Here is a 12,020-nt window from a genome sequence, read left to right on the forward strand (position 1 = left end):
TATTACATAACTGGAGTGAATGAGGTAACGGATCCGTAAGAGTCATTGCTGACACGGTGGTGGACTGATTACCCATTCATGAAGGAGGAAGGAGACCAACATTAGGTGAGGTATGTAATGGGTGAGCAAAATGTCACAAAGCAAAGACTAAACCAGTGTGATGACGTATGAATTGTGTCTAGTGTCGTAACTGCCTAGTGCAACAACATTCTAGTTTTAAAGGTACTTGTGTGTCCTGTGTATAAGTATTTTCTTGCATGTATTCATGTGTCTCACATGCTTGCCTGAGGCTGACAGAAGCCAGAAAAGTGCTGCAGTTTTAGACTTTTTTAGCCTTCATTGTGGGTGCTGGGAATGGAACCCTGATACTCTGCCAGAGCAGTGTGTGCCTTTAACTACTGATCCATCTCTTTATCCTATCTTTAGTCTCTGAACGTTCTCAAACTTTTGCCTCCTGATCAAGCCTAAGTAAGTCACATCTGAATTTTTTTTTTTCTTTGCAAATGCCTGTGATAGAGACAGCTCCTACTTGATTGTTGTAGTCTCATTAATTTTCTGATGGCTTTGGTGTGTTTATATTTACTTTAGGGTTTTAACAATTATGTTCAAGTAATTATGTATCAATTCAATTATGTCTCCCTTGTACACCATGTGTTCTGTTAATAGAGTTACTTCATTCTCATCAAATGATTTGCAAAGCTTTTCATATTTTTCCCTGCTCTGGAATAGCTTATGTCTAGTATGGGAAATATCTACTGCTTGAAGTTTGGTTGAAATTACTTGGAATTACAGTATTTTGAAAGAGTGTGTTTAATTGATTGTCATCTCAACATTAGTTGTCATAATAGATACTTCTCTCTATTGTTTTAAGTTTGCAACATAAAGGTAACCACAAATTTTAGAATAACCCTTCCATGTAGTTTCAGACAGTATTTTCATACAGTATTTCTTCTCCTCTGGAGTATGGTCCGTGCTTCAAGTTGCTTGGAACAGCAGGACAGGGTGCGAGCAAGGCTGCACTCTGGGAGGTGCTGGCCCAACCTTCAAGTGACCCCAAAGTTTCCTCCCCCCGTTTTTATTAAGAGCTCTTGTCCAGAATGTCCCTCTTGGAATCCTGCCACCATGCAGTGAACAGCCCACTCACTGACATCCTAGTAATTTTGAAGCTGAACTCAGCCTCAGCTTCTATCCACATGCATGAGCCCAATTAAGGTCCCAGATGACTGCACCTGCAGTCAGGTTCATTGATGCCTGGAGAAGTGCCCCACTGAGCCCAATCATGAGAGACAACAGTTCTTTTAGGCCCTTAGGCAGTGCAGCAACTTGTTACACAATCAAAGGGTAATCACAACATGTTGTCACAATATTCCAGGAGCCATCAAACTCCACACATTCAATTGGATAGTTATTGTTAACCAAGGGGCAGGTGACAGGATTCTAAAGTTACAACTTCAGAGCCTGTTCCTCTGGGTCACTTTCTGTGAACTGTTCATAACGAAGTCCCTTGAAAAGTATTTGCTGGTATAGAGAAGACAGAATATGAAAGATTCTTGACTTTGATCAGGACCAGTGACTGTGATCTGTGTAAAGAATAAACAAGGCAGGGAGAAGCCATCCTGAGGTCTCATCGAACCTTCCTGAGAGCTGTGCGCATGGAGTATTTCGGTAGAGATGTGTGGAATGGAGGCAGGGTCTCTAAGCCCAGTCGCTGGATGCAAGACATTCCCAGTGGGAGGGTTAAATCTGACAGTCATCTAGACAGTAAATCTTGGGGTCCCTTGAGTCACATTATCAATGATTGTTAAGACCCCCCCTTTTTTCTTATCTTTAATCTCTTTTTTACAGTCCTGTCATTATTCTCCAGGTCCATCCTCCGATAGTTCGTCATCCCATTCCTCCTCCCCCATCTCCAAGAGGATATCCCCACACCCCTCCCCCATGCCACCAGGCTCCCTACTGCCAGAATCCCCAAGTCTCTCCAGGGTTAGGTGCATCTTCTCTCATTGAGGCCAGACCCAGCAGTCCTCTGCTGTATATGAGTTGGGGGAGGGGGCTTGTACCAGCTAGTGTATGCTGCCTGATGGTGACTGGTGTTTGAGATATCTCAGAGGGGTCTGAGTTAGTTGAGACTGCTGATCTTCCTATGGGGTCACCCTCTTCCCCAGCTTCTTCCAGCCTTCCTCTAACTCAACCACAGGGGTCCCCGGCTTTGCTCCATTGGTTAGGTATAAGTATCTGCATCTGACTCATTCAGCTGCTTGTTGGGGGCTCTCAGAGGGCAGCCATGCTAGGCTCCTGTCTGCCAGCACACCAGAGCTTCAGTAATAGTGTCAGGACTTGAAGCCTCCCTTTGAGTTGGATCCAGTTTAGGCTGGCCACTGGACCTCCTTTCCCTCAGTCTCTTCTCCATTTTTGTGCCTGCAGTTCTTTTAGACAGGAGCAATTCTGGGTCTGAATTTTTAATTGTGGGGTGGCAACCCCATCCTGCCTTTCTACTGGAAGTGGCCTCTACAACTTTCCTTTCTCCACTGTTGGGCATTTCATCTCAGGTCCCTCCCTTTGAGTCCTGAGAATCTCTTGCCTCCCAGGTCTCTGGTACATTCTAGAGGGTCCCCCCCACTTCCTACCTCCTAAGGTTGCCTGTTTCCATTCATTCTGCTGCCCCCCAGGGCTTTACTCCCGTTCCCCAATATTTGATCCTATTCCTCTTTTCCCCTCCTTATCCCCTCTCCCATCCAGGTCCCTTCTCTCTGCCACTCCCCACCACCCCTGTTGCTCTCTTCTCCCCCCCAAGTGGGATTGAGGTGTCCTCACGTGGGCCCTTTGGCTTGTTAACCTTCTTAGGTTCTGTGGACTGTGTCCTGGATATTCTATAATTTTTTGGTCTAATATTCACTTGTTAGTGCATATCTTGCATGTCTTTGGGGTCTGAGCTACCTCACTCAGAATGATATTTTAGCTTACAGTTGTAAAGGAACACAGTCTTTTTTACTTTTTCTTTCTTCTTCTTCTTATCTTTTTTAAAAATTAAGTTTCTATCCTCTTAAATACCTTAAAACGGAAATTAATTTTTTAAACATTTTTATTTTTTATTCGATATTCTCTGCATTTACATTTTGGGTGTTATCCTCTTCCTCCAATCCCATTCCCCTCTCCCTCCCTGTCCCATTGCCTTCATTGAGGTGCTCCCTCTCCCAACCACCCTCTCCACTTCAGTGGGGGACACGTCTTTCAAGGCAAGGAAGATGTTACTTTCAGTGGGCAGGGAAGGCTAACTAGGGTGGCTGGTCACAGTGCATCTGCACGCAGGTTAGAGAGAAGCTTCTTAGCATCTTGCTTGTGTTGGTTCTGTGTATCTTGTATTGGTCAGCAGAGACTGGTTAATGGGTTGTATGTCATGTTCCAGTGGGTACCTATCTTGGATTTTTAGACTAGTTCATTGTCCTACAACCTTATTTTTCTGAAGGGTTCAATACAACCTTAGCCTGGTATTCATTATTCTTCATGTTTGTTTTTTAGATTTATTTGTATTTTATGTGTATGGTGTTATGTGCATGCATGTCTGTGAACCACAGGTGGGCTAGTACACACAGAAGGCAGAAGATGTAGGTTCTCTTGTGGTTGGCGTCACAGCTGTTTGTTAACCACGATGTGAGCACTGTGACATGGACCCCAGGAGCTCCAGATGAGCATCCAGTACTCTAAACCACAGAGTCATCTCTCCAGCCCATTTATTTTTCAAAGAACACTGTATTTTTTCAGTGTCCTTTGTTGTTCTCTACATGGTACCAGTGAGGTTTTTTTTTTTTTTTTTTTTTTTTTTTTTTGCTTTCTTCTTATTTACTTCCAAAAGTAATTTACATATTATAGATATATAATCTTCATCAAGTTTTTTTTTTGTTTTTTTTTTTTTTTTTTTTTTTTTTGAGAATATTACCTCCCAGTTTGTGGCTTTGTTTTACGTTCTTAATTACACTTTTTTCTGCAAAAAATCTTAAAATTGGTTATACTCTAACTTTTAAATATTTTCTTTTAGAGAATAGAGACCTCATTAAGTCCTGTCTGAGATGTCTCAAGCTACAGGTGGTTCTAGGAGATAATTTTTTTACTATTTTCTTCCAGGAGTGTTATTGTGAGTCTAGCTTTGACACATAGGTTTATAATACACAATAATTTGTGATGCAAAGAATATGTTGGGGGCCAATTTTTCTGTTGTCACTTTTTAGAAATACGCAATTTTGTTCATTTAATGCTTCAAATTGTTTTAAAACTGAATTAGTCCCATCTATCCGCTTTAGGACTATTCCTTCTGCTAAGCTCTGTTTTCTGCCTTCAGATCTTTTCATTTCTGTAGCTTCACAGTAAGCCTTAAGTTAAATTGAGACAACTTCATTCTTTTTAAAATGTATTTTAGAAAGGACTAGATTTTATGCAGAAAAAGCTTGTTAAAATTGCCTCTATCGGTAAGGTGTGGACAGATGTGCTGCCAATGTTGAAGCTTCTCATCAATGATGTAACCTTAACATTTATTTCTAGCTCATTTTATTTCTGTCAGAAACACTTGGTAACTTCAAGAAGAGGAAATAAAAACTCGAAGTTTCTGAGAAGCATGCTCTTGTGCTTTTTTATTCTGTTGGATATAGAGCATTTATATTCACCTTGTCATTGGCTTAGTGTGCAGAAATCTACTTGATTTTTACATTTCACTTTCATTTATTTGTGTGTGTGTGTGTGTGGTGTGTATGTGTGTATGCTCTCCATGTTTGTGTCTTTGTGTGCCATGTGTGTGTCGATCATAAAAATTCCAGAATAGAACACATTAGACCCCAAGGTCTGGATGGGTACAGGTGGCTCTGAGCCTTGGTGTGGATGCTGGGAACAGAAGGTGGGTCCTTTGGAAGAGTGTCCAGTGCTCTTAACCACTGAGTCATCTCTTTAATCCCCAATGAAATTTCTATTTGCAGTAGATGGTGATTAACACAAACTGGCCACAGTTCAGAGAATAAGGAACTGTGGAACGCTTGACCCTAACTGAGGCATCTGTATCACATGCCCCTCTCTGAAAGATCTGTTTGAGGTTTAGTCTGTTGCTATGTATTGTAATGCTAAACTCTCTACCGGAAGGTCTAGTTGTCTATGAAAGAATTCTTATGCTTACCAGCTTTTGCTGTGCAAACTGTGTTTCTTAATTTAAAAGTATCTGATAAATAAAAGTGGCTACAGCCAATTTCTGGAGGGATTAGGGTTAGGTGAGCTTTGAGTTACCTGTTTTGGGGGGTTGCAGTGGGAGGGGAGTAAAAAAGACTGGGAGAAGAGAAAGCCACCATGAGTCCATGACCAATAGAGAGGCAGCAAGCATGTGGTGTACTCTGTTAGAGAAGTAGCCAGGCAGCAGGAAATGAAGATTAGGGCTTTCCCCACAGTAATTGTCAAAGCCAAATGAAATAACCATAGTCTGAATCTCATTCATTCATAAGCTTAATAGGGATACTTTGAATTGATCAACTACAGGGATCAACAATTTTTGTAGAAGTAGGAAGGTAAAGACGTAATCACCAAAGGCAGTAGAGGTCTGCAAGGGGAGTGTCTTCTGGACAGCAGGACTGGACCTACAAGTATTCAGTAGTGTGGCATACGCAAGACTGTGTGAGCTCAAGACAGGTCCAATTCTATTGTGAAGAGAGGTTAGACTGAACTATTGGTAATGGCTGGGAGGAAAGTCAGTTTTAATAGTGCAGCTCTTCCCAACTGGAGAGAGAACTTGGTGGTCAACAGAACTTGCTACTCTTCCAGAGGACCAGATTTCTGTCCCCAGTACCTTATGTCAGCTCACAGCTATCTGTCCCAGGGGATCCAGTAGAGGTCTGCAAGGGGAGTGTCTTCTGGACAGCAGGACTGGACCTACAAGTATTCAGTAGTGTGGCATACGCAAGACTGTGTGAGCTCAAGACAGGTCCAATTCTATCGTGAAGAGAGGTTAGACTGAACTATTGGTAATGGCTGGGAGGAAAGTCAGTTTTAATAGTGCAGCTCTTCCCAACTGGAGAGAGAACTTGGTGGTCAACAGAACTTGCTACTCTTCCAGAGGACCAGATTTCTGTCCCCAGTACCTTATGTCAGCTCACAGCTATCTGTCCCAGGGGATCCAGTGACCTTTAATGGCCTGTATGGGCACTGTATTCATGTCGCACTTAGACATGACACGCAGACAAAACATCCGTACACATAAAATAAGACTTCTTTTTTTTTTTTTTTTTCAAAAAAAACATGTAGCCCCTGGCAAAGTGGCTCTACTCCAGTGGAAGACATGCACCTGACAGTACAGATCAAATTACAGCTGGATTTTTAAGAGGCTGTGTTGTTTTGGATGAGCAGCAATGTGTTTTTTTTTTCTATCATTATTTTCCTAAATGTCTAATATAGATACATTCAAAACTTAACAAAAACACCTCCCAACTCCAAGTTTGACACAGATGGCCTTATTTCTGCTGTTTAGTTTGTTGAGTTTTTTGGATCTATAACTAATGTCATTTCAATAAATCTAATGGAAAATTCAGGCTATAGTTTTTCCAAGTAGGTTTTCCACCCTGGTCTCATGTCTTCATGAGTCTCATCTGTAAGAAGCCATGGTGTTGTCCAGCCAACCTGGTTCTTACACATTCTTTCAGCATCTTCTTTCCTTTTCTTGGGTTAGGTAGTGACTAGTTTTTTATTAGTTCTTCATTGTTAAATAAAAACTAATCTAAAATCTACTTCCTTTAAGACACAGTATTGGTGATTTCTGTGTATACAGAATTACCTTCAATGATCAACTCTCATTGAATTATTTGGCTCAGTTCTCCCATGAACTTGTAGTCAGATGCTTGCTATAGCTGCCGTCATCCATGGCTTGACTTGACTTTGGGAAATACTCCTGGGGTAGCTCACTTACTAAGCTAAAGAATTGGGTCCACTTTCTAGGAGTTTGCATGCGTCTACTTGTGAATGTCCTTTCTTCAGAATGAGCAAACAAAGGGAGAAAAACATCATCCGCTGGGCCTTTATGACCTGTACCTCCATCATGTTCTGTGTTTTAGCTAGGGCAGCCATAGTTCAGTGGGAGGGGAGCTTAACCAGGCACGTGAAGAGGTGAAGTTTTCCGAGCTCTCTGTTAGCTACTGGGCATGAGAAATACTGTTAAGTCCACCCACCCTTCTTTCTGTAAACTGCAACTCTTCCCTGAGCCCTTTTTATAAAACTTCTAAAATTCAGATGATTTATCATCAGTTCTAAAACTTCCAATAATTCTTTTGAATATTTTGTTCCTCTGGTAGGAGTCCCCAACTTTCCTCTCATTATAACTATTTTTATTTAAATTATTTAAACGTTTATATTTTCTGCTTTCAATCTTTCTTAGGATCAGGCTATGGACCATCTTGGAATTAATTTGTGTAATTTCCAATTCACATTTTTATCTAATTTTGTGTGTCAAGATATTAAAAAATATATGCTAGATGTTATCAGTGGTCACCTGCAAATATTCAAATTCTGTTATATTCATAAAAATTATTTCTTAATTTTTTTTTCACTCAAACACATATTTGACTTGGTGTAACTAAAAAAATTGGTATTATTTTATGTGCATCGGTGTTTTGCCTGGAGGTGTGTCTGTGTGAGGGTGCCTGATCCTCTGGAACTGGCGTCACAGACAGTTGTGAGCTTCCATATAGTGCTGAGGATTGAACCCGGGTCCTCTGGGAGAGCAGCCAGTACTCTTAACCTCTGAACTGTCTCTCCAGCCCAGATTGGTGTAACTTACACTTGAAGCCATACACTTTTTTTTTCTTGCCTATCGATTTATTTCTGGTTTTATTAAAGTTTAGCACACATTTCCATACTGTAAGATTAACCTATTATTTTAGTACAGATTATGTATAAATTGTAATTTCTCCATAGCAGCCCATCCTTTCTGCAGTTTTCTTGTTTCCACTATCTGATTTGTGCAGAATTGTCTGTTGTCTCATATTTTAAGATATGAAGACTGAAATCCACTCAAAAGGTTCTTCTGTGGGTGACACCATTTCCACCTCATCCCAGTTGGTTCTTGCTCTTAACATGTTATACGTAGCTCAGGGAACAGTTTTTATACACAGGAGAGTTATACAACCTACTCAGCCATTATCAGGATGAGAAATTGTCTGTTTACATGTTAGACACAGAGTAAACAGCCTCTTTGTGTGGCTAATGAATCTATTTAATAGTGGATAGTTCACAGAAATCACAAGGATCAGTCACCCGTCTCAGGGTTAGTGCACTGCTCACGATGTGCAAGGTCCTCAGTTTGATTCTCGTACTGCAGGAAAACAGGAATTGGGCTTTTCTTTCTTCCTTTTTGCTCTCTCCTTTCTTTCTTCCTTTCTTCTTTCCTTCCTTCCTTCTTTCTTTCTTTCTTTCTTTCTTTCTTTCTTTTTCTTTCCCTTCCTTCTTTTCTTTCCTTATTTCTTTCTTCCTTCTTTCCTTCTTTCTTTCTCTTTTTCCTTTTTTCTTTCTTCTTTCTTTCTTTCTTTCTTCCTTCCTTCCATCCTTTCTTTCTTCCTTCCTTCCTTCCTTTCTTCCTTCCTTCCTTCCTTCCATCCATCCTTTCTTTTTTTCTTTCTTTCTCTCTTTTCCCCTTCCTTCCTTCTTTCCTTCCTTTCTCTCTTTCCCTTTCTTCTTTCATTTTCTTCCTTTTGTCCTTCCTTTTTCTTCTTCTCTTTCCCTCTTTCTTTCTTTCCTTCTTTCTTCCTTTAGCATGCCAGCTATTGGTTTATTCCACAGTGACTCTTGTTTGCACTATTTTCCAGAGGAGAACTGTGCAATGTCTATATGGATGACGATGGATAGATAGATAGATAGATAGATAGATAGATAGAAGGCGATAATTTGTCAGCATCTTTTGTGAGATACAGAGATCTTACTGCTGACTTCCAAGAATTCCAATTAACTTTCGTTTTGAATATGTCATCAGCTGTAGCATCTGACCTATATCAAAATTTACCACCTTTCAACATTTACAGAGTCAAATCTGTTGCATTCTTTTATTCTTTGGGGACGGTGTGTTTGGAACGGCTGAAATGTGACAGATACTTTCATCCAATGTCTTGTTCTCTGTCTCCTGCTTCAAAGCCTTTCTTGATCTCCTGAGGTAAGAATTAGATTTTTCTTATGAGCTTTTCCTACTTCAAGTCTGGATTTCAGGTCTTCCAAATCTTCCGAGAGCCTCTTACTGCTTGTTCATGAGTTTAAGACTGAGTGAGCACTGGGGTTTTCTGATACATTTAATGATAAATTTTGTGTATTTAATCTTTGTTTCACTTGCTTTAAAATAACATCTAGTATCTTATAGTCATCTGTTTAAAATGAGAAAGACAGCTTCATGAATTAAATAAAATACATTGCCTCTCCCTTTTCTTCCCCAAGATGTACATCTCAAGGCTTCCAGCGGATGTGTTGAACTACAGGTAGCTCTGAACTCTGCATGAACTCTGCCTTTCCCATACCACATGCGATGATCTGTGAGGCTAGTAACAGACTCCAGAGAGTAGCATATAAAGGGGGAATGCATTCGGGAGAAGAGTGACTTGTATCTGGTTTAGGCCAGAATAGGCTATGAGAGTTCGCTGTGCCATCTAGTAGAGTAGGGAATTGTTCATATCTGGAATTTTCCATCTAATACTTCTGGTTATGGCAGCTAATTGAAAACATTAGCAGTGAAACTGCAAACATGGGAATGATGATGATGGTGGTGATGGTGATGATGGTGTAACTTGTTAAACTTTCATTTGTTGCCTCTCTCCCCAGATGTCATTTGTGAAATGAATACCTATCAAATGACTAATCTTGTACCAAAAGTAAATCTAGTTTCTATGGTCACCTCTGTACTATACATCGGCTCTTTCTCCAGTCATTGTCCTCAAAAATGGCAAGAAAACGGTGGGGTTACCATCTCTCTAATGTGTGTGCTGGCTTTAGACCCAGGCTATTAAATAATTTACAGCAGACACACATTTACAGCCATTGCTGCTTCTGAGGGGCTTGCTTCAACAATTTTGAATAGCCTAGCAAATACTTCATGCCCCTTCTCCCAACCATCATTGCCAGCTAAGGGACACTTACTTTGTGGAAGCAGGGTTTAGACTAATATTTTGCTTTGCTTATGAGATTAATATTTTAACGTGAAGATTAGTGAAATTGTTCACTTAAGCAACACATTTTTTAGCTTCTCACCAAATATCCAGCATACACAGGACCTTGAATGAACTTTTCATACATTCGCTACTTGTAGAGCATCGGATTTTGAGCATTTGTTCACCGTTCCCCCTTCAAGGAATGGCTTTGTATTAAACTTTAAATTCTCACTTCTGATTCCCAACAGATTGTTTTGTTTTGATGATGGAGAGTTCACCAGTATTCTAATAAGTGCTATCTCAACAAATGAGGGGAAATGCTGGAACATACTTGTGACTGATGCTTTTAGGAATGGTGATCTGCTGGAATAGTCCTGTGCACATTGGAGAAAAGGTAGGGGAAAAAACACCGTAATAACTCTGCAATATTCAATGGATAAATGGTCTAAAGTCACTTATCTGGAAATCAGATATGATGCAGAAGCTACCTATATGCTTCTGTACTGATGTAGTAATTGTGACGCGCACATCCCCCTCCCCCCACACACTACACTTTACAATGTAATGACTAATTGTTGTTTATCCTTCCTGACATCCTAGAAGTAAAGCCCAAAGGTATCTTAGCCAGTACTTAATATCGCCATGGCAGTTGATGAGTGGACATTAGAATGTTTAAGATGGGGTACAGCTCATGGGAAGAGAAAAGATCTAACTGTAGCAACCTTCTCTGTCAATCGTGACAGGTCCTGCCTTGAGGCAGGTTTGTCTAGTTGGCTTCTCTGGAGCCTTTCTCTGAGCCCTTTCAGCTGCTGGCCTTCAGATGCTGAAATTGAACTAGACACAGCCAAGTGTATGCCCTTTTAGGAGCTCCAGCAGAGCCAGAGGCGACAGGGCCACCAGCAGCGATGACAAATTGAAGACTTCAATCAAAGGTGAGTCAGGTCAGCATGGACCCAGGCCTTTTCCTCTTCTCAGTGTGCACTGAGTTCCAGCAGAAGGCGGCCTGCCAGGAGCTGGCAACCACAGGACACCCTCCTCTATCATCCATATAAGCGTTGACATAGGGACCAACAAGGGGTGACTGGTTAGCTGGTGCAAGGTGGAAGGGACTCGCCCGCTTGGAGCCTCGCACCAGGAAACATGAGTTGCGCCAACAATGACCAGGTCTCTTTCTCACCAAGCACTTGGTGCCTTCCACTCCGGGAGCTCGCCTCCGACTGAGAAGTCTCCTAGGCTGCTGGCTCCTGCCAAGGGCTAGGAGGAAGATGCACGCCCGGGTCTTAGTGGCTTCCCCAGGCTCCTGTATTTGCAAACGCTTTAGGTGGCCCTGCGGCAGGCAGCCTCAGCCTGGAAGGGAGAGGAGCACAGGGAGGGGGCTGGCAGGGCAGGCGGGAGGGAGGCGCGGAGGTGGGGCGGCGGGAGCAAGGGGGAGGGCGCCTGAGCTCTGCGGTTCCCAGCCTGGTCTCTGCCGGCTGGCGGCGGCTCCGGGTTCCCTAGCCCTGGTTCTCACTGTCTCAGCATCTCCGCCCGCCCTCGCTCCCGAGCGCGGAGGCGAGCCGCAGCCCGGCGCGGCGGTGGGCGTGTGCGCGCTGAAGGACGCCTCCTCTCGCTCCCGTGTTGCAGGCGGCGGCCGGCGGCTCCAGCTCGAGCAGCGGCGGCATCTTCCGGAGTCCCGCGGCGAAGATGCTCAAAGTCACGGTGCCCTCCTGTCCCTCCTCGCCCTGCTCCTCGGTCGCCGCCAGTACTGAGAACCTCGTCCCGGATTACTGGATCGACGGCTCTAACCGGGATCCTCTGAGCGATTTCTTCGAGGTGGAGTCAGAGCTGGGACGGTAAGGCGAGGGGTGCTGGACCAGGCGGAGCGTGGAGGCGCGG

The 12,020-nt window shown here is 42.6% G+C and overlaps 1 protein-coding gene across 1 annotated transcript in view; it reads left to right on the forward strand.

The window, feature by feature from the left end:
• Positions 1–11,804: 11,804 nt before the first annotated feature.
• CAMK4 (calcium/calmodulin dependent protein kinase IV) overlaps positions 11,805–12,020 on the forward strand; it is a gene marked incomplete at its 3' end in the record, with an annotated part of 209,152 nt that continues 208,936 nt past the window's right edge. Inside the window, exon 1 of the mRNA XM_080919972.1 lies at positions 11,805–11,977. Within this exon, the coding sequence (XP_080776098.1) occupies positions 11,829–11,977 (149 nt within the window). The 5' untranslated portion in view covers positions 11,805–11,828. The remainder of the gene's footprint in view (positions 11,978–12,020) is intronic.

The sequence above is a fragment of the Micromys minutus genome (genome assembly GCF_963924665.1).
Source record: "Micromys minutus genome assembly, chromosome: 8".
NCBI classification, from domain to species: Eukaryota; Metazoa; Chordata; class Mammalia; order Rodentia; family Muridae; genus Micromys; species Micromys minutus.